Source organism: Psittacula echo (genome assembly GCF_963264785.1).
Source record: "Psittacula echo genome assembly, chromosome: 1".
NCBI lineage: Eukaryota > Metazoa > Chordata > Aves > Psittaciformes > Psittacidae > Psittacula > Psittacula echo.
In genome coordinates this window covers 99,558,337-99,581,192 of record NC_137735.1, presented here as the reverse complement: position 1 = coordinate 99,581,192, position 22,856 = coordinate 99,558,337, and the positions used below count along the sequence as shown (strand labels likewise).

Sequence of the window (22,856 nt, the reverse complement as noted above, 5' to 3'; positions counted from 1 at the left end):
AACTCCAGCACGAACTCCTTCTTGCACTGAGAAACTCAGGCTATCAAACCCAACCCTTCCTAAACAGCATGGGCAGCCGTACAGCTCTGTTCTCAGATGAGCAGGACCATGAGTGTTACATCCCATCACCCAGCCAAACACCCCAGTGCAGAGCCCCTTGCAGGTCAGATTCCCTCCACTGAGGGTTGCAGGCAGGGGTCATTTTCACATCTAATGCCAGAGCATTAGCTCACCCTCCTGCTGTCCTGGGACAGTGGCAAGCATTTGCCAATGCTTTTGCAGGCTTTTGCCCAAATAGCTGCGAACCCCCTCCCTGCCCCAAACCAAAAAACACAGCAACATAAGAACAGCCTCACCCGACAAGAGAAAGGCCCCCGTTTTCTCCTTGTGCCCCCAACAGACAGATTACATTCTTTACAAACTTACAATAATACAAAAAAACCCAACATCACCCAACTTCAATAAAAATGGACGTAGTGGCATAGGCTCTCCTGCTTCCTGCCCCATCAGTGCCAAATGAAGCAGCAACGGGTCACTCTCCTCTCCCAGAGGCATTAAGTCAGCAGTCCACCCACCCTTCACTCTGTGTCAGCAGCAGGCACCCCTCTTCCATGTGCTCAGCTTTGTGGACAAGGCTCAACTTCACCTTTCAACTTCCCTTTCTACCTTCTCAAACACAGAAGCAGCAACCAGCTCTCTCCCGGCCACCTAAATCAACCCAACGGCTGCTAGGAAAGCAGGGATGTGGTGTAGATAAGATGCAGGGCCACCGGGAGCACCTTGTTTTCCAAAGTGTAAAGCCCCCCCGTGTGTTTCACAGCCATTTGCTCCCTGAAACAATATTGGAAGGTCAAGTTACACTGCTGCACATTATTACTGCTCAGAAAAACATCATGCAGCTGTGTTCATTGATCTATCCAGGAAGAGAGGGAACAGCTTTCATGGTTGTACACGGTATGTGTTTTAAACCTAAGCCCCGCTGGAGGTAGACAGACCAGGATCACACGCAGCAGCCCTGCACAAGAGGCCAAAAGCAAACCCTCATGCTGGCAGAAGGACAGACATCACACCGCCAGGATGGCAAACCCCAGAGGCATGCTAGAGAACAACAGTGAGCCACTGGGGACACCTTAATTCCATGAGGAGAGTAAACGTGTACTCCCCACCTGCCTGCCTTATGGAAACAAATGCCAAGTTCAACCTCCTGCCCTTCTACTCACGTGGGCAGTGGCTTTCATCTCTGACAGTAACCAACTGCAGCAAAGTGAGCAGAGAGAAAGAAACTTGAAAGCTAGGAAAGGGAGGAGAGAGGAAGTGCTGGCGCATGACACAAGAGGGGATCAGAGCACTTTCCAGACTAAGAGTTGAGCCCTGAGCTCCTGTAGCTGCCTGGATGGCTTCAGAAAGGGCTTCAGAAAAGGCTCCTCTGATGTACTCTGCAGTGTTTGAGTGCAATAGGTGTCTGCTTTCCTCTTACTGACTTGAAGGCCAAAGGAATCCCTATTGGGTGTCTGGTCTAGCTTTATCCACAGCAACGGAATTTTGACCACAGGGAGTCAGTTCTACTTTTATTTAGAAGATATACCACTAACTGCCCTTCTGCTAGAGAGCCAAGTGTTTCCAAATGGAAGGGGCAGAGGACAGAGGGACTTGCTAGAGTTGGTGAAATCCCAATTAATCCCTAGCCCTAATTAATCCTTCCTCCCCTCTTCCACTGGTGGACGTAACTCTTGCTCTCTCCTGGATGCACTGTCCACTTTGACATCCACATTTCAAACACAGGAGGACTGTTGCCAAAACAAATCTAGGCCACTGCTGCAAATAAAGGGAAAAAAGCCCTCAGCTGATGCCAGGCCAGCAGTGTTAAAACTACAAAATGCTTCATGGTCTCTCACATGCTGCATGTGAGCTGAGGCAGGACAGTAACCAAAAATGGAGCAGCACCACGCAGCTCACTACATCTGCATTTCAAAGGTACACTTGTATGTTGCTATCTAGTTTCAAACACATGAAACCTCGTCCTGAATCTCCTTCCCTAGGGGTGGACCAAGCCTTGCTCTTGTCATCCCAGCAGCTCCTCTTTGGAGACAGCTGGAAATTGGTCCCTCCCCAGATCTTTTTTCAGAGAGGGAGGTGGGCAGCAGAGTGAAAACCAGGATGCGTAGTTCATTATGTGCCGGCTAAAAGCTTTTTCCTTCCGCATGAGAGGCAGGGGTCCTGTCAAGCCCAAATGTCCTTTACCCCCATCTGTATGTTAAACAGGTACAGATGGGGAAAGGCTGGAAGGTCAACATTTGAGATGCTTTCTCGGTTACAATAAGCACCCGCTCTTGAAGCTTGTCACATGGCCTGCAGCTGCAGCACTACTTTTCCAGCCTGCTATCTCCATCTCAGCCTTACAGAAAGGATACAGCACTCACACAACTGCCCTTCAACCACCAGCATGGACTTACAGCAGGAATTCTGCAAGAGCAAACTCCTCTACCACCAATGCACTGCAGTGAAAACTTTTTGAGGGGTTGCCCCAATTAAGCACAGATGCAGTTGCATGGAACCAGGAGCAACCACACCATCACAAATCTCCCTGCTTGTCTTCTCCGAGCCACCCCTTAGGATGGCACTTCCTTGTCACTCAGTTTGGCACCTTCCGAGAAATTCCACAATGCATATATATTGCAGCACCATCTCCTTGGAAAGGGAAAGCAGAACAAAGCCATCAAGAGCAAAGCAACAACCCTGGCTGAACACAGAGATGCACAGAAGACTGTCAGAGATCAGTAGAGGGAATAAAGGAAGGTTGTTTTCTCATTATACTTTCATTTTAAATGAAGAAGCGTTGGGGTGAGAAGCTGCAGGAGAACTGCCTCAGTCAGCAGAATGAAAGACAGCGTCTGTGACTAGATTTCAGATAAGACATCAAGAAGCTGATAGCTCTCCAAGACCCCGAGAAACCACACTTACAAAAATATACACAGCAGATTAGTTTCAGAAAGTCTGCATGGGAAAGGCATTTGGCAGATGAGAAAGAATCAGAAGCTCTTCCAAGAAAAGTGTCTCCATGTACTTTGAAGTCACAAATCAAACCAGTTGGGCCTTGAAGCTTCAAATTTACTTTCCTCTTTTGTCCTCCTCATTGCAGGCTGGTGCCTTGGATTGCTACCGAGTGGTTTGGTGGGTCACACCATGGAATTTATAGACTGCAAACTTCTGCTAGACACAGCTAAAAATCACTGCGAAGCCTCAAGTGACTGGCCTTCTTAAAATGCTTAGTTGAATTGCCAGGGCCTGCAGTCCTTCAGATGCCCAAACCTTTCAGAGTCCCAGAGGGAGTTTATACAGTGGCATTTGCAAGTGGCAACTGAACATCTCAGGAGCTTGGGAACACCACACATCACTTGTAAAGGAGAAGGTGGCGGGGAGAGCGAGAGGCTAAAAATCGAGAGTAGCATACAAAGCTTTTCTGAGAATACTGAAAATCTTTGTCATGCTCAAGCATGGTCAGCATCATTGTTCTATGCACTGTATAGTCTTTAAGTTTAAGATTAAATCCATAATTATAGCAAAACACATCCTCTGTACAGGAAAAGTAATAGCTACAGGAAACTTTGCAAAGCTGGTAGCTCAGGATGACTTCTGAAAAAGGATCAACTGGTATATATCATGCTACAGCAATGCTGGGGGATGAGGAAGAGGGCTTCCAACCAAAGTCTGAAAGTTCCTAATTGTGTTAAAATATTATATAAGATAGGGACACAAGTATGGCAATCAAAAGCTAGGATATTTTAAAATGCAGATACATTTCTCCTGCACTGCATGCCAACTCCTGGCATAAGTATATAAAGAACTGCCATTTTGCTCTCTTATAGATCCCTCTTTAAACCAGTGTCCTTCACAATATCCACAAAGCAGCCCTGTGCAGCACAGGATGGGAAAACATAAACTATAAAACTGACATTTTCTGCTCCTCCACACGTGTTTCCACACCAGCAATCTGCTCTGTGCCCTCTGAGGGGGGCCAACTTTCTCTGATTTGCTCAGATTGTACCTAGTGAGATAGAGCTCTGGTTTTAGGGGGATCCCTAAATATCACCATAAAAGAAGAAAACAAACCCCAAACACTTATGAACAAAGCATTTGAAAGTCTGGAAACTCTGAGCTAAGATTCCACATGCAGCTCTCCATCTTACTGTGTCCTGTCCCCAGGATAGCCCTTATCCCTGTAGCCCAGCCATAGTCCCCCTAGGCTATATTAGTACTTTTCTAATGTAAACCATGTGTCCTTACAACAGCAGCTTGTTAGTCACTTTAATAAGAATTACTGACTACATCAAAAGCCATTTACCTAGAAACCTTCCCAGAAGGAGTCAGTCACTAATCCGTTTTGTCTACCATCCGCAAGCTAAACCCTTCTCCCAGATTTGCGTTATGTTAGGTAAGGAATAATATCTTCATGTCACACACTCCACATAGGATCCTCAGGGTATCTGTCACTGTCCAACACTCCACTATGCTCTCCAAGCAGACCACAAGTAATTCTTGCTTTTCTTATTTGTTCCCTGTTTTGATCTGGGCTTGGTACTCACCCAGATACCATGACCACTAGAACCATGATTTCAGTGCCAGTTCCAGCTGAAGGCCAAGAGTGCTTCAGCTTGCTTAGATTTTTTTGTAGCTTCTAAAAACCTCCTGTTCCACAAAGTTCACAATGAGCTGAATGAAAGGCACTTCAAATATTTGGATAACTGAGACAGAAGACACAGGCTGAAGTACAGCAGGGGTGGATGGAAGAATCTACATTCACATTTCCAGAATTTCAAATACTTTGCTACAAGTTATATTTTACAGTTCCTCTATTTTTAAGTGTGCTATTTCCAATTCTTTTTATATCTACAATGAACTAAAGATTGCTTTACAAGAAGAAGCAACTGTGTTTTCCTTTGTCTCAGGTTTATTGTCTTGAAGAGCTGCTACACTTGGAGCTTTTCATATATACCTACAACTGCTTCAGTATCTTCATTCAGTGGGAGATCTAGGCCTGCATTTCAGAGCAGCTTGCGCACCTCTCAAAACCCACTGCCAGCTGATGAGCCAGCAGCAGACCCTCAGATCTAGGACTATTTCAGATGAGCCATAGCACGATGGTCTTGGCTAGGGAGAGCAGTTACCTGCTTCGCAGTCAATGGGCAACCTTCAGGATCATCTATTCCAGTTTATACCAATCCACCAGTGACAATTGCTTCCTGACAGATGAGCACAAATAAAAACGAAAAGAGAAATCCACCCAAAAAAAAATCTCCCTTTTGTAATTTAATGGCTTCTATAGATAGGCATTGTAAGCGATTCACATCATATTGAAGTCTTCCTTTGTTGAGGGACCAGCTGTCCCAGGCAACTCAAGGTTCTAAGCAGACAGCAGCTATAGTTCATAGGCTAGCAGCAGCAGTGGGTAACAAGAACTGCATTTATAATCACACTTGAGGGAATAAAATGAAGAAGTTTAACTCCTGTTAGGCTTGGAAAATGCCTTGGCCCTGCACACCTCAGAGGCAAAAGTACTGTAGCAACAGAGCAGTGAAAGTTATTAGTAAGAGGGCATTAATGTGGCAGCCCTTCCCTGTTCTAATTATTTTAAGAGAGAAAGTTTCTCATTTTTTAGGATTTTTGTGCTTGTAAGAGCTTAGGACAGAAGGATAATGGCTCAGTGAGATGCTACCTGCCATTTGCTCAAGCAGCCTTGCCAGCACATGGTAGATCTATACAGAAGGACAAAGGCAGTACAGTCACGCATGCCAGTGCAATCCAGCTAAAGATACAGGTGATAGCACCATCCAAGGCAACAAAGCAGCCAGAAAAATTCTCCAGAAACCTCCAAAGACCCTCCCCTAGCTGGTAGCACAGACTAAAGGGTACGTTGCTCTGTCCTCACTTCTAGTGCTCTTGCTAGCACAATTTGTCCGACACATCAGCACATCCTCCTTTTAACCATACCCCTGTACCCCTCAGTGCAACCAGCAGCCTGCCCACTAGGGCTATGGTCCCAGCAGATCTTGCTGCCCAGCCTTGTAGTGTATAGACTCCCCTGTTTTACCCCAGCTCACCAAGAGTTATCAAATCTGTTTGCCTGTTAGCTTTACGGTGTGACTAAATGAGTGATTCCTAAATGAGTGACGGATGAGATTCCCACTGAACTTATTTGCTAAACCTGCCTTTGAACACCAGTGGCTGACAAAGTACTGCAACTGGTACAGGAGGAAAGTCCCTACAGAGACTGTACACAGCCTCCAAGTGAAGCTGCCACTAGCCCTGTAGGACTTGCTGCTAGCTATCAGTGATGACAAAGTTAAACCAACTCAACTCTAGCATACTGCCCTCTCATCCCTCAACCTCTGAGACTTGCCACCTCAACATTTGTTTTGGAATCAGCATTTTCTGATTCACCTGCAACTTGCAAATGCCAAATCCAACTCCACAGGCCAACAAATGGCTCACATTGCATTAAACTAACAATTCAATTCCTCCAAAGCAGCCTCGTGCTCTTCCTCCACAGGAACTGAGAGTGGTCAGGAACACTGGGGTACTGCCTGCTTTGCAGCTGCTAAGAAGTGAATATAGCCAAGGATCAGAGAAAGAATTTGGCTCCTCTCCTTGGGCAAAAGGGCAGTACAGATTTGCACAGTTTGTTCTACTGGACAGGCGCCACTCCACCAGCAGCTGCACCGGTTTCAACAAAAATAGGCTAAGATGACCAGTTATGCCATTTTCTGTTTTCCAGAGCACACATTTCTCCTATCAGAAAGGCAGAAAGGGTACTATATTAGCAGAAGGGACAAAGCCCTGAGTGTCCCATTCTGGTTTCAATTCCTGGTCCTGGTTTCCTTGTTCCCCCATGATGACAGGAGCTGGAAGTGCACTCAGGCCCTGGATCCAGAGGGGCAGAGGTGGGGGTGAGAGGGGAAGGAGGAAGAAGACAAGAGAAAGAGGAGGACGCATTATGCTCCTGAGCTAAGTCAACTAACCATCGGGTCATATCTCGGTTGCAGAGGACAGGAAGGAGGACAGCAAGTCATCCATAATTCGTTCCCTCCCCTCTCCCCACAGACCCTCACCCTATCCTGAAAGATTTCAGTGTGATATGATTGTAAACAGTTAAGGATTCCTCCAGTGCTAAGCCCACTACAAGCTGGGCCCACCCCCTCCCCCATTATGTACAATACATTCACCAACAACAGAAATTTATTTAAAAAGGCAACAGGTTAAAGTCTGTAAACTGGATCCAGCTCCAACACACACATGTTAATACTACAAGTAAAATTCCATCATCGTCCTTCTTCCACCCTGAAAAATATACCTGAGTTTAGCAGTCAATGAACATTTCTGCCCCCACCCCTGCCCTCCCCCCACCCCAAAAATCTCCCTCAAACCCTGAATGAGACGCAGTCTCCGGTCATGGAAAGCCACCAGTGTGTGATGCTCGCCCTGTGGTGGCGAGCCAGCTGCTTGGCTGGTTGGGGCCCAGCACCGCTCCAGGTTCCCAACACAAAAGCCGTCACAGCACCATGTTCCATGGATCCAGGAAGCTACATGCTGCTCGGGCGAGGGGAGGGTGGAAGGAAGGCCTGCCCCTCCTCCCCCTTGTCCAAATCGTGCGTGGCTTTCATCTTCATGAGGTCCTTCCTTCGTTGGACTAGCTCTGGAAGAGGAAGAACGAGAGTTGGAAGCTTTAACTGTCAGCTTTAGAAAGGAATAACCTCATGACTGCATGCAACCAGTTCAAAGCTAGCACTATCGGAACACCTAAAACCCTAGGCGTTTTTAGAAACACCTAAAAAACACATTTTACAGCCAGCTGAGAGTATAGAGACATCCCCAACTCCTCTACATAGCAGTAGTTCACTTCCCAGCTTCCCCCCGTCCTTCCCACTTCATCAAACACTTCACTGTTTTAACCAGTGGGAAGAGAAAGACTTGCATTTGAACTCTGCTCTCTCTAGCAGCCCTTACTTGATCCAGAGGCAACGCTGATGGTTTTTGTGACGTCAGATCTTCCCGGGACATGGTTGCTGTAGGCATCTTTGGGAAGGGAACTTGAGCCTGATGCATTTGCATTCTGGAGCCAGGTTGAATAGAGAGAGTTTTAGCACATGAACTCAAAAGCAAATCCCATTACTTCGTTGGAAGCGTACATAAAACATTCACATACAAGCATGCATCTTGTGTAAACTTCTTTCTGGCTTCCCCCAAAACACAACCTTTAATCCATGCCACACCCTCAGTGGCTTAGTTGTAAGCCAAGGTCCCTGAATACTAGATGGAGGACTGTCGTGCTGGGACTATGACAAAGCATTGACAGTGGAATCATATTTATAAAATCTGAACAGGGAATTTTTGGAGTAGCATAGTTTTCCACATAGGAATAAAACGTGATAGGCACAGTCTCAGTGAGAATTAATTATCTGTCAGGGAAATTTGAGACAGAGAGGAAGGGAAAAGCAAGAGGAGGGGGGGAAAAAGGGAGCAACATTACTTAAGTAAAAGGATTCATAACAAGAGGCTAACTTCTACTTTAGTTAGCTACTCTGCCCCACTATGAGAAAGATGTGATAAAACAGTTGCAAAGAAAATGGCAAGAGTCCATTTGATTAAGAGATGCACAACTCTCAATGGCGCATTAACAAACACTGTCAGATAAAACAAAGCACTGGTGTGGGGATGGATGGGACTGGTTAACTAGTCTCCATGTTAGCAATTGCCACTTGTTTCTAAGGAGCTGTATGAGACTCTCTCCAGCTTAAGAGACCTCACACTCCGAAGGTCTAACAGTCACCAGTTAGCCTTTCAACTTCGCTTGTCATCTCCCCTGACTTCAAGCATTATCCTTTCAAGGATATCCAACACTTATCATCACCAGGCTTCACCCCCCTCCCACCTTGCCTTCTTGCAGAAAACACGATCTTACCCCGAGGGTCTATACAAGTCCTGGGGTGGCCCCCCTATGCCACCTCCACTGCCTCTCTGCTCCATCAGCAAGGCCTGAAAGTGACCTACGTTCTCCTCTCGGCAGCGGTACAGGGGTCCCTCCTGAGAGAGGCCATTGGTCTGGCTAGAGACCGAATGATGAGACAGGTGAGCATTCATGGGTGATCCATATGTCCTGGGCTGGAAATGACTGGTGGGATGCCGAGATGCATAAGGAGAGCCAGTCTGTAGCATCACCCCATGGGGAGGAAAAGCTGATGGGCCAAATCCCATCGCCGAGCCCAGGTGTGGTGGTGGGGCTCCATAGAGGAACTCCCCTGCTGTCACCGAGCTCTGCCTCTTCGTGGCTGCGTTGTGGTTGTCCAAATCAAGAAACTCTTTGGGACTCTCTGGTCTTTCCTGGCACTCCTCGGACTTCTCATCTTCAGGCCCCAGATCCTGCCCATCACTTGGAGAAACCTCTTTGGCACTCGCTATGTCCATGCGGTTGGGAGAGGCCAGGGCAGCGCTCAGTGCCTCGCAGCCCTGCAAGCCACTGGTGGACCCCCGGTCTGGGAAAGGGGGTCTGGCCAGGGATGGATGGGCAGTGGGGTGCCCACTGGGGCTGGCCTGGGGATGGAGAGGCCTCTGCCAGTCCGAGTAGCCCTGCGGACAGGCGTAGTAGGGCGGCCGCTGGTAGTGGTGGTAGGAAGGTTGAGGCTGTGGCTGGTAGGGGTAGGGCATGCCCTGGGGGGGCCGATACCGGGGGAAGACGCCAGGGTGGGCGCTGCTTGGCTGGAAACCCCGTGGGGGAAAATGCTGAGGGTGGGAGGCAGGAGGAGGATGCTTCCCCCCCATCATGGGACCGAACCCCTGCAGGCCTGGGTTGATGTGGTAACGCCCGGCTGAATTTGGGTATTCCAGACCAGGCATGTAGAGAGGGTGGAACTGGTTGGGGGCAGCCCCCATGGAGCTGGCATCCATGCTGGGGAGGCCAGTGCCCTGTCCCATGCAAGGTACAGCTGCTTCAGGCAGAGCCTTCCCCCCACCACAGAGGGGCTTCTCCAGCAGGTTGGCAGCGAGCCCCTTCCCCTCGGCACCAGACACAGGCCCCTCTCCCACTGCCCCATTCTCAGGCAGGGGACCGCCTCTCTCAGAGGTGGGCACCAGGTCCCTCACACAGCCTGGGCCACTGGCATAGCTGCTCTCCGCCGGCCACGAGCCTTTGCCCTGTCCTGCCTTCAGGTCGCCCTTCACATTGGAGCCATCTCCCTCCCCATCTGGGGGCAAGGCGTGCCTGGTGCACTCCATGGGCAGCGGGGGCTTGGGATGAGGTAGCAGTTTGGTGTAGGCTCCGTCGGGAATGCCAATGCACTGAGCCTTCTCGTCCATGCCTGCTGGTGGCTCCACTGGAAGAGAGGAGGAAAAAGTCATGCGTTGGTCTAACTTCAGAAAATGGTCCTCCCAGCCCAGCACATACACACACCTACTCACACTCACCCAAAGCACACATGCCCAAGATTAATTCCTGCCAGCTTAACCAGGTGTACCAAAATAGCCTCTCAGCATCCTCTTGTGCTGCTAACCCAAGCTGCTGGGCAGCTCTGTCCAATGTGTCCCTAACATGTGGATGGAGAGAACATTCCACTTTGTTGCAAATGCATGAGAAAAACGGGTGACTTTCTAAAGGCAAGGAGGTCCTTACACTGTACGTACTCCAAAGCCTATAAAGTTCCACCTTCTACTCTGCCTCTTGACAGGACTGCTGGAGCATGGCATCAGGACAGCTGCTCTTCTGCAGGGCTGCAGCCTCCCTCCCAAACCCATCACAATCTTCCCTTCAGAGACCTGCAGCTATTCTGAAGTGTACTTTCGCAGAGGTAAGTGACCTTTAGCAGCTGTTTCATTTCAAAGAGCTCTTTTAAAAACTACTTGTGAGGTTGCACCTCTCTTGGAAAAAGATAGCACATGTGGACTGAACTCCCAAGATACAGGCATGCCGTAGTTTGCAAGACACCCGTAAGTCACACGTCCATTGGAGTAACACTGCACACGTGAGTTTGGTCTGACACAGGGGAGTGCAGAGGCTGCCTAATGGAGAGGCAGAATTGGGAAATACAACTGTGGGGTCCGCATAACAGCAAGATAAGAATCTGGAGTAACAGCAGCTTGATTTCAGGCTGTGTTGCCCCTTCTGGTCCACAAATCCCACTTGCCCACATTGTGGCAGAAGCACTACCACAACCAAGATGCTGCAGAGCCTATTGCAGCCATATTTTAACCAACTGTGATTTGGAGATGCGACTGCTCTGCCCTGCAATCACTCAACATCCTCCCCCGGTCTCTGTTCTATATCCAGCACAGTTAAATGATGATGACTTTTAAGCAATGCCACACAAGGAAAGAGTTTGCTCCTAGTGCAAGGCACACGAGGGATCCATAAAAGATGCAAGGGTTTTGATCTCTAGTTTACCAGCTAGAATTAATGAAAAGAAATTTTTTTTTTTGATCTCTGGGGTTTTTTGATCTCTACTTTAGGTTTGGTTTATTTTTAAGTTAGGCTTTTTTTGATCTCTAGTTTACCAGCTAGAATGAAAGAAATTCAACTAGAAAGAAACCTGCGATGGCGCACGTGACACACTGCCGTCCCACCTGAACCAACACAGCTGCTGTGGAGAAGCCATACTCAGAGAAGTATATTTGAACCATTTATTCACATAATGTCTTCTTTCCTTACCTAACTCTTTGTAGATCCCATTTTTATATTAATTCCAAGTGAGCTCTAGAAGCATCACAGCCTGTGCTTTGCATTTGTGCCCCAAGGCAAACTGATAGCTTGCAGGTACAGCTGGGACAGAGGGGACCACTGGCAAGCTACAGTGAAACAAAACAATCTTAGAAAGTCTAAGTGATGGCTGGTGTAGGAAATATATACCAATTCAAATTAAAGAAATAGACACATGTAAAAACTGGGTGCTCCATCCCTAGTGATGTTCAAGGCCAGGTTAGACAGGGCTTTGAGCAACCTGGTCTGTGGAAGGTGCCCTGGCCCATGGCAGGGGAGTTGGAACTGGGTGATCTTTAAGGCCCCTTCCAACCCAAACCATTCTGGAATTCTTGGATTTTATTTAATCAAGATTTCAATAATTTTCTAGAAAAGAAAACCCTGCTTTTGTTGCTGAGCTTCAGCCACTGCTTAAAATTGAGTCTGGCAAGCCTGAAGATCAGGGCATATTCTCCACTTCTCTAGCAGAACAAGTCCAAACAAAGCCACGTTTGCAGGCACAGCACATCTGTATGACAGCCAAGGTTTGGGGCCCTAGAAATTTGGAGCCCAAGTGCAACAAATCCACCCTGGGGGTGCTCCTGCCTGCTCCCCACAACCACACACCAGCACAGAATGGGAAATGGTGGCAGTGTCCAGCAGCCGGGAGGGATGCCTGCAGTGAGCATAGCAGAGACAGGCAGGGCAACAGATACAGGCAGGAAGGTCACTGGAGAGGTTACCTTGGTTGCTGTCCATCTCCATGCTCTGTGTGGTGGGATCCTGTGAGCCCCCGTTCCCCACGGCAGGCTTTGGGGGCTGCACGCCGGCGGCGGAGGCAGCGTGAGCCAGCTGCGGGAAGGGCCCGGGGAGGTGAGGCGGCGGCGGCTGGCGGGGGTGGTAAGGCACACCCGGCGGGCACACGCGGGAGGACAGCTGCTGCATGGCGATCATCTCCGGGCTGTCCATCATGGACTCCCCGCCCTGGCACCCCCTCTGAACCTGGGGCGGTCCCCCAAACAGAGCGGCCGGGGGCTGTGGCATCCTCTGCCCCGCGGCTTTCCCCGGCGGTCTGATATATCCTGAGGGAGGCACCCCGTGAGGTAGGAAATTGGATTGCTCAGTCCACTGGCTGGGAGGCAGTGGTGGCCTCATGGACCGCGGGTCCATCATATGACCCAGGGTGCGGGGCTGAAGCGAGGGTCCCGGCCCCATGGGCACCTTCTCCTCTGGCCCCACGGTGCCCTGGCCGGTGGGGCCATGGCTGCCGTTCCATAGCGCTGGGTGTGCACGGTTCAGGTACTTGTAGGGCCGGTACATGTGCCCTGGGGGGACCTCTGAGCCCTCCGGCGGCCTCATGGGGGGCCCGTTGTGCCTCGGGGGGAGGAAGCCCTGCTGGAACTGGGCTGGTGGGTACATGGCGTCCGGTGGGGGGCCGCTCATGCGCCCCAGCTGCAGGGCGCCCGGCCGGGGGCTGAGGCCGGAGACGTGGGTCGGTCCTGCGCACGCCTGCTTCTCTGGGGCTGCCAGCCTGTGCTCACGGTGCTCGCTCAGTCCCACGGCCGGCTGGAGAGAAGGGAGAAAGAAAAAGATGGGGGGGGGTCTCAGTGAGAGTCATCCAGCAGGGCCTGGGGTGTTGGATCCCTTGGCTGTAGCGGTTCCTACCTGCATGGCAAAGTGCTGGTGCTGCTGGACCGGGTCTCCAGGATGGGGCTCAGGCACTCGCGGCGAGCCGTACAGTTTTGTGGGATCTGATCCATGCAGAGGACCAAACGTTCCTGGCACAGCTGGTCTCTGGGGGACAGGGAGAGGTGCAGGAGGGAGCAATGAAACAGATTGCGAACCACAGAAAAACAGCAGAGCTGCTGCAGGTGCAAGGAAGACAAGGCTGGAGGAACCACACGAGCAGATGGGTTTTTTGGAGGTATACATGAAAAACCTGTGGTCTCTTCCCTACAAGGTGACACACAGCTGTCCTGCCAAAGCCACTCTCTCACACCCCATCCATACATTCCTGAGCTCAAGGTTGCAGTACATGCACTTGTCACCTAACTACACAGGAGCAAGCAAGAAGACTGGAGGGGGCAGTGATTCACTCTGAGGACCAGACAAGAATATGCAAGCAGGTCAATGGGGGAAATGAACGTGCTGGATTTCCTTCAAAATACTTGTTGTCTCCAGCTCTCTTACTGCCTCCTGCTATCTGCATCATGAGAATTGCTCTAAAAGGATGAAGGGTAGCCTGGATCTCAGAGAAGCAGCTGATACACCGCACCCACAGGACATCGCTAGTTGCAGTGGAAAAGGCAGTGAAAGATGGGTGAGGAACAGCCCAGAGGGGAGGCAGAACAAGTGGCATTTGGAGAAGAAATGGGCTAAAAGCAGGTCACTGCTGCAGTCCAGGGTGGCCTTGTGTTTAGTTTCATTTACTGCTTTCATAAATACTCAAGGCATGAAATACAGATGGCACAAAGCTATCAGGCATCTGTAAGCAACCAAGACAAAAGAAGACTGGCTTGTTGAGCATCATTAAACTGGAGGTTAAGTAAGGAAATACAACTGCTTTCCATGCACAATGGGGTAACTCTCCAAGGAGAGAACTGGGGGACCTAGGGCTGGCACAAGCCCACATAGGGACTTGCCAGCTGTGGGAAGCATTGGGAGACTGTCCCCAGCTACTGTGGCAAAGACTGAAACTGTACCGGTTTAAATCTAGGGGCTAGAAACCATAGACCTGACCGTTAATCTCTGGGAAAAGGTTATTGCCACACAGGAGGGATTTCACAGTCAAGAGTTCCATTCCCCTTTATTTTTCTCCTTCCACAGGCTTGATGGATAAAGAACAGCAGAACCTGCTCCTTACCATCTGTCCGGGATGTGGCACAGGGCTGGGCATGCCGCCATACTGCAGAGAGCGAGGAAAACCTCTCCCGTTGGAAGGACCCACTTCTCGAGGAGGCTGCATTGGGTTGCCACTCTGATCGTCTGCAGAGGATGAGGAGAAGGAGGATGAAGAGGAAGAGGAGGAAGAAGCAGGAGCCCTGGAAGCAGCTCGATATGGTGGAGGTTTTCCTCCATTTTCCAGGCGTTGCTGCCTTTTCCCTGCTCCATCTGGATCTCGCGACCGAGTCCAAACATTGCCTGTGCTGGAGCGGCCAGTCCGCCTGCTCCTCTTCTCTCGTCTCCCATCTTCTCTGATCCAAAACTCCTCATCTGTGTCTCCATCTTCCCCAGGGAAGTGCTTCATCATTGCTCGGTGGAAACACCTCTCTAAGTTGTAAGCCATCTTGGTATATTCTGCAGTCAAAAAACCCCAACAACATCAGGGACAGAGGCTTACAGAAAGAAGCAATTAAGTAGCATCAGACTTTCCCCATCAGATAAATCACCTCCTCTCCACCAAGTTTCTTCGAGGAAGACTTTTGTTTCTAGCTAGTCAACTTTGGTTTATGTTCTCAAACTTGATAAGCAACACAGCATCAGATTTGTTCAGTAACCCCACCAGAGGACAGGCACATAGGCATGACAAAGTACCATTAGCAGCACAGCCTGCAGAGTCAGCATTAACTCAGTGTTCCAGCGTAGTGCCAAGAATTACATTATGAGAAGCACCACCTCTGCTTGCAGAGATGCATGACCTGCACAGTTAGCCAACAGAGTGCTGAGAGAAGAAATGTGAACTTCCAGCAATGCTATTTGATTACATTCAGAGGCTTTTCTTGGACTTGTTCAAATCTCTGATGTATACTACAGGAGAGAGGAAAATGAACAAACATATTTATCTATGTACAGTTTCTGAAGCACTTGCTGACCCTGACGCAAAAACTGTTGCCAACACCAGTGTCCCTGTTGCATCATTTACACAGGACAGTTCTGCTCAGAGGGGCTCCTACTTTTCATTGGAGTGGATAGGAAGGAATAGAGATGTGAGAGGTGTTAATGACAAGGGCTTGAAGCAAATGACTTTCCAGTTATTTCCACCAAACTAACCCTGAAGTTCCTCGGGAAACAGAGCTCTCCCAGTGGCAGTGCAGGAATGCTTTTACTTGGGGCCCACAGCAACAAGCTGGGTAGCTCTAAGTATTTTCCCTTTCAAGGCGGTGCTAGTGAGACACAGTCTGCAGTGATGACCCATCATATGGGAACTGACTTTTTACCTAAGCAACACACAGAATTTTAATTGGCATAGCAGTTAAACCCAGGGCTTCCCATTTGCAGACTCATGTTATTCACTCAGTAGTAAAGGAATCCAAAACCCACATTTTTCCATCCCAAGGACTACAACCCTGGTTCATTCTGCACTTTTCTGTGGTACTCAACAAACCCTGGGTTTTGTTGACTCCAATGCTTTTCAAAGTCTGTGTTAGGTATTATGAGAAAGAGAGGCACACGTATACACAAAAGCACATGAAGGAATGAGCTCAGAAAGAAACAGACTGTCTTCTTTTTGTATGTTCTTTCTTCACCCTCTACCAATATGGGAGCCCCTTAGTGTGCCATGCCCCAGTTCGGCATGACCAAATTGTGTTAAAAACCTCACTAAAACCCCAGGCTTCTTTACTCAGGAGCTCCAACTCTTTTGTTCAGCCTTCCAAAAATACCCTGAAAGTGAATGAGCACAAATCAAGTGCTGGTGAGTAGGAAGAGATCACTGCTTACTTGCTTTGACTGAGCACTGCAAATAGACAAACTTAGCATCTTACTGCTCTTACCACTGCCTTCACCATTGTACTTAAGACAGTTCCTGAACATGGTCTTCATATCGCCCACAAATTCTTCCTTGGTACAGTACTGACCTCCATTCAACTTCTTCTCCATGCTAGAGATGTCCATGGGGGCCTGAAATGCAACAAAACCTCCCTTCAGTTACAGCAAGCACACTGGGGCTTACAAAGTTACATAGCTAGCTTCCTCATGTAGGGGGAAAGGAGAGTGGAGTCTGCTCTCTTGAGAGAGGCAGACTCTCATCTTTGGTTTCCTTGACTTGCAAGGTTAAGAAGAGACTACTGGAATCATGTAGTTTGACTTCTGAGGGTAACATAGCCCACAAAACTTCTGAACACTTAGAAAAGGCAGCATCCCAGTCAACAAAGTGCCTTAGTCAAGATGGCTGGACCACTTTCTGTACCTTGATGATCTGGTAGTAGTTGGGAGCATACGATTCATCAACAGGTTCCAAGAAGGGCCAAGAGTCCTTGTGAGCCTTTACCACATCTAGAACTGGCAGTAGCAAAAGAAAGGTGAATGATTATGGACACACCCCCAGGGCAGCATTTCAGTTTGAGCAAGTCATGCAAAGGGGAAAGCTGGGGCAGGACTAACCTTTGTACATGGCTGTGAACTCATCATCAAGTTCAAAGCTGTAATGGGAAGAACAACAGTGAATATGCAGACTGAAGACATACAAGACATGCTGTTGCACTTCATTTTCATCCCATGCACACTGCCAGTGCATGGGGTTGCATGCCAGTTGACAAATACACCTCAGCACAAACACTCCTCTAGTGTGGACTAAACCCAGATGTTTCTCAGTGTACTCCTTGCTGATCTCCAACCTCACTTTTTCCTCCTCATTCCTGTGAATGACCACACTCCTCTCCTTCACAGACTTACTACTTCAAAGCATTCAACATGCTGCAATGCCCAGCTGCATACTCACAGATCCTTGGTCCTTCGCTCTTCCCTGGTGGGGGAACTGGGATCCAAGTGGGAAAGCTCAGGGGGCAGCTCCTTCCCTTGCGCCAGCAGCCAGGCCCGCTCTTCACGAAGCTTCCTCCTCCTGGCCCGTTCTGCAGTGGGGAAAGAGGAGAGGTGCAAAACCATTCATCACCCCTTGTCAACATCATCTTGCAGGGAAAATAAAGGTAGCTCCTGCAGTTCTCAAGAACACCAGTGAAACGTCCTTATTCTTTCTGCAAAAGCAGCAACAGCACAGGAGCAGAGGAGGTGAGAATACAGCACACCATCAACATGCTTCTTCATTTTCCCTTGACTTTACAATCACTGATTCTGAAGCATTACTGTGATACAGATGCTTCCCATTCTAGACAAATTCCCAACTGTGGTGAGATACAAAGAAAGGTGTTCAATGCACAGAACTAGGCATAGATCAAGGCTATGGAAAGAGCTCGCTTGCCAAGTTATCATCCTTCAGAAGCTTCACCTCAGGCAGGTGAACTCAAGGCAGCTGGTTTACACTGAGGTGGATGAAGAACAGTCCTGAAGGAGGACTTCATCTGAAGTAGCCATACCTACTTCAATGACTTCAGGAGGACTTCATCTGGCAATGACAAACTGGGAACATGAATATCCTCCACCATGGTGGCTAGCTTTGGGCAGATCGCTCAGGTAGGCCTTCATAGCCAGCAACCAGAGTGAGCGAGCTGCCACACAGGAGGGCCACTGGGACAGCTTTTAAGAGGTGAGAGACAGGAAGAAGCAACGCTGGTAATATAACCTGTGGTTTGCAACCAGACAGCTGGCTAACAGATTGCTTCATAATAGAAAGTTTATGGGCGCGTATGAACCTCATTTCCTTTTTCTTATAGGAAATCTGAATTCATTTGACTTGCTAAACACCTGTGGTTGTACCAGCTTTCTGCAGGAGCAGAATTTTGTGAACGTAATGCCTGAGGAGAGATGTCATAGGAGTAAGACCTCAGAAAAAAAGGCCACTCTGGGGAACACTCAGAGTGAAAGGAAGATGGGGGAGACTCGGCTAATACCCTCTAGCAGAGGCTCTATCTTTGGAATACGCCAAAGGTCCAAGCACCAGCTCTGGTGGAAGAGTATTAATTTACTGTCTTACTCTGTCAGTCAAAACCAAACTTGGGATGGGGGTTGAGAGCACAAGAAAACTAGGAATAGCTACAAGGTGGATATTTCCAGGGAGGTCCACGGCCAGATATGCCAAAGATCAATAAATTAAAGTCCAAATTTCCCACTGGAAGTCTCTGGGTACCATTGAAGTTGGAAGGACATGACTTGCATCTACAGAAGTTCAGGTTAAATATGAGTAAGAAGTTCTTTGCTGTGAAAGTGATGAGGCACTGGAACAGGCTGCCCAAAGAAAAGGCAAATGCTCCATCCCTGGCAGTGTTCAAGACCAGGTTGAACAGAGCCTTGGGTGACATGGCATAGTGTGAGGTGTGCCCATGGCACCCTGCCTGTGCCAGTGGGTAGGAACTCGATGATCTTAAGGTCCTTTCCAACCCTAACTATTCTATGATTTTATGATAAAATTGCAGTTAACAGAGATCATCTGGGTCTGTTCAGGCACAGTTCAGTATTTCATGCTTCTTTTGTAAAATTAGCATCACCTAAATAACACTGTAATGGATGTCTAAGTGAGAAAGCTGAGAAAGACATGAGGACACGACTTGGGTAGCAAAAGGAAAATCTCATGGCAACAGCAGCCACGGGGTAAGGTGATGTACATTTCAGAAATAATCAAGGCCTGCCAAGGATCTGGTCTGGTAAACTCACATGAATCAGGGAGCACTACCCTGGTGCCAGACTGGAGCTCAGTCAGGATTAATGGCAGGTCCCCCTACCACAACAAGTGATTCATACAGCACGTTAAACATCACTGGCAGAGCCTGTTGCCATGCTGTTGGCCCAGGTTGAGTCCTACCCAGCAGCTTTCAAAATCTCAGCAATGTCCTAAAAACAGCTAGAAAGTCATATGTGCAAGAGATCCTGATGGAGCAGCATCTGGGAAGAGAACTGGGAAACTCTAACCTGCTGTTGTGGAATAAATCTATAAAGCTGCCTTAACTCATAAATTCAGGAACAAATAGATGGGCCCCACAGGAGGTTTGCTACCTGGGGTGTGCATTGGTGGGAAGTGAAATCCCAGAGTGGAAACAGGAACGTGATCTAAAAACAGCATACAGTCCAAAACAGGGAAGGAGGTGAAGCACTGATGAAGTACATCAGAGATCAGATATTTTACCTTCCCTCTGCAGAACACCTTTCAATATTAATGTTAAATCCCGAACAGACTGCAAAATACAGAAAATCTTTGTTACCCTAAAACCTCTGTTGATGGATGTCCAGTTTTAACAAGTCTGATGCAAGCAAGATAATGACTTCATTTTCTAATCACTTTCTGTCCATCATAAGAACTGTCATGGAAGCAATTGCTAATGGCAGGTGTACTTGGCAATAAGGAAAGATGGCTATGAGGCCAGTTTTACCTGGATAGCTGCCGTTTCATCTAGGGATGAAAAGTACTGCAGTGATTTAACTGAACAAGTCAGCTATTTATATAACCTTTCCAAACAGCTTTTGCACCAGCTTGGAATGGACACTTCTCCTGACATAGCCTAAACTGTCTAGGGACAAAATTAAACTAAATTGAAATTGCACAAACCAAAGTAAAAGCATGTCTGCCAAGAAAAGCATGAATGTAGCTAAATTAGCTTAAATCAGGTCATTGCCCAATCCCATGCCAGTTTCTTTGAGTGGCTGTGGTGGCTTTGCATCACCACAGAATCACAGAATGGTTGAGGTTGGAAGGGACCACCAGAGGTCATCTAGCCCTACCTCCCTGCTCAAGCACGGTCACCTATAGCACATTGCTCAGGATCGTGTCCCGACAGCTCCTGAATATCTCCAGCGAAGGAAACTGCATAACTTCTCTGGGCAACCTATTCTATCTCCAGGAAAGGAGACTGCATGACCTCTCTGGGCAACCTATTCCAACATTCAGCCACCCTCACAGTAAAGGAGTTTTCTCTCATGTTCAGGTGGAACTTCCTGTGTTTTAGTTTATGCCTGTTGCCTCTTGTCCTACCTCCTGGCACCACCAAGAAGAGTCTGGATGCATCTTCTTAACATCCACCCTTCAGATACTGAACAGGCCCAACTTTCCCAGCTCTTCCTCATACAAGAGGTGTTCCAGACCCTTAACCATGCTAGTAGCCCTTTGCTGGACTTTCTCCAGGAGCTCCATGTCTCTTGCACTGGGGAGTTCATGGCTGGACACAGCACTCCAGGAGAGGCCTCACCAGGGCTGAGTAGAGAGGGAGGATCACCTCCTTCAACCTGCTGGCAGTGCTCTTCCTAATGGACACAGGATACCATTGGCCTTGTGGGAAACAGAAGCACACGGCTGACTCATGGACAACTCATCCACCAGGACCCCCAGGTTCCTCACCATAGAGCTTCTTTCCAGTAGGTCAGTCCCCAGCCTGTAATAGTGCATGGGGTTATTCCTCCCCAGGTGCAGAACCCTGCACTTGCCTTTGTTGGATTTCTCTGCCCATCTCTCCAGCCTGTCTAGATCCTTCTGAATGACAGCACAGCACTCTGGGCTATCAGCCACTCCTTCCAGTTTTGTATTGCAGCAAACTTGAGGAGGCACTCTATCCCCTCATCCGAGTAATCGGTGAGCAAGTTAAACAATACTGTACCCAGATGATGTAGTGATTGAATTTACCCAGAAAAGGACATGGATTATACCAGAATATGATCTTTTTACAGGTACATTTATCTTTGCAGCTCTTCTGGAACTTCAAGATTAATATTGTCTATATAGATGGAGAATTAAAGCACAGAGGCTATGCAATTTGCCAAGGTGAGAGAGATATATGTGGCAGATATAGAAGGCTAGATGATTCTCAGTTTAAAGCACTGGATTAGCTAGGACTGGCAACCAGGAATATACGGAGGCCAAGCAAGTAATTGGATTTTCTAAAGGTTAAAAAGGTAAGCAGGTAAAAGAAGCTATTCTTAGATAACATCTGGTCTGCTAGCAAACATCTGGTAGCAGACTGTTTCATCTTGGAAAGTTTACGAGGTTTGCATGAACTTAATCCTTTTTCCTTTTCGGACTCTTTATCCATTTAAATATCCACAATTCTGATACCACCACACATTACTACCACAGCTTTCTGAAGACAAACTGCAAAAGCCCAGCCAGCCACTGCAGCAAAAGCAGCAGATAAAGGAATTACCCATAAGGGAGACTGGCAGAGAGAAGGTGGTCAGAAATGAGCCTGCTCTTAGATACCAGTGCCTACATGTACTGGCTGAATGCCTGCTGTCTGTGGCTTGATAATATTAAACACAACACAGCTGCTTCTTGCAGAACAGCTTAAACCAGCATTTAATTCAAAACCATGAAAAAACAAGACCAATACCTGAAGCTGGCACCTCTAGCGCTCTATTTACCCTGGTCTCCTCATCTTTAGTTCTTTAAGTGATAAGGCCAATAGCAATACAAAAATAGTGTTCTTTCTACTCCCAGCTGGGGCAAAGTAAAAAATAAGCATGGTTTGAAGATAACACGGTTGAAGGATGCACTAGAGAGTAGCCGCCAACAGTAAGGGAGATAGACAAAGCAAAAGAAGTTGCCATAAGACCAACTTATCCAAGGTAAGTGCCAGAAAAGATATTCCTGTTAGCAGGTCTGGCAGGGGAGGGATGCAAATGGCAGATCAAGATCTCAATCTTGGCTTTGAAAGCTTCCACTCCTGCTTCACGCCGGCCGCATGCACGTACCTTCCACTGCTTTGACTTTCTCCTCCATCTCTCTCTTCCTCTCCTCCTTTAGCAGCTGTTCCTGCTCCCTCTTCTGCACTGCTATAAGGATTTGGCGTTCCTCCTCTTCCTCTCTGCGCCTTTGCTTCTCCATCGAACTCAGCACATTTGGGTTTACCTGTGACAAAACGGTGCAACAAACACTGTAACGCATAGGCTTATTGAAGTCTGAGCAGAGGCGGGTTTACCCTGAGCAAGCATTAGAGCATACCTACAATGAATGGCTGGGAGGAAAAAAGGGGGGGAAAAAAAAGGATGTGTACATATGAATTCTCTGATGAAAAGCAACATGTAGAGGAAAGTTATTTGTCAAGCAATGAAATCCTACTGACACAGGGACAAAGGAAGGAGAAGCAATGGGTTAGACAAGCCAGGGATGGACCGTGTTTACTTCCCTTCTGGGCAAAGGGCTGTTGACACCCTAACACAACACCACTACCCTTCCAGCGAGCAGATCCCCAAGTTGCAAGCATGAGCAGAAAGGACTATTCTGTTGAACCTGGCTCTGCTATAAACCACAGAGTACTTAGGACAGGAAAATAAACTGGTACAAGGTATCATTTGGAGTGCTTTCCTTTCCTTTCAAAACAAG

General features: G+C 48.2%; 1 protein-coding gene across 1 annotated transcript in view; it reads right to left on the bottom strand.

The window, feature by feature from the left end:
* Nucleotides 1-7,684: 7,684 nt before the first annotated feature.
* The window catches only part of CECR2 (CECR2 histone acetyl-lysine reader), a gene marked incomplete at both ends in the record, with an annotated part of 95,412 nt that continues 80,240 nt past the window's right edge, over nucleotides 7,685-22,856 (bottom strand). The window contains 11 exons of the mRNA XM_080609695.1: nucleotides 7,685-7,690; nucleotides 8,002-8,107; nucleotides 8,957-10,364; nucleotides 12,463-13,285; nucleotides 13,385-13,513; nucleotides 14,583-15,016; nucleotides 16,432-16,558; nucleotides 16,848-16,939; nucleotides 17,042-17,079; nucleotides 17,379-17,508; nucleotides 22,226-22,382. Of these exons, the coding sequence (XP_080465821.1) occupies nucleotides 7,685-7,690; nucleotides 8,002-8,107; nucleotides 8,957-10,364; nucleotides 12,463-13,285; nucleotides 13,385-13,513; nucleotides 14,583-15,016; nucleotides 16,432-16,558; nucleotides 16,848-16,939; nucleotides 17,042-17,079; nucleotides 17,379-17,508; nucleotides 22,226-22,382 (3,450 nt within the window). The remainder of the gene's footprint in view (nucleotides 7,691-8,001; nucleotides 8,108-8,956; nucleotides 10,365-12,462; nucleotides 13,286-13,384; nucleotides 13,514-14,582; nucleotides 15,017-16,431; nucleotides 16,559-16,847; nucleotides 16,940-17,041; nucleotides 17,080-17,378; nucleotides 17,509-22,225; nucleotides 22,383-22,856) is intronic.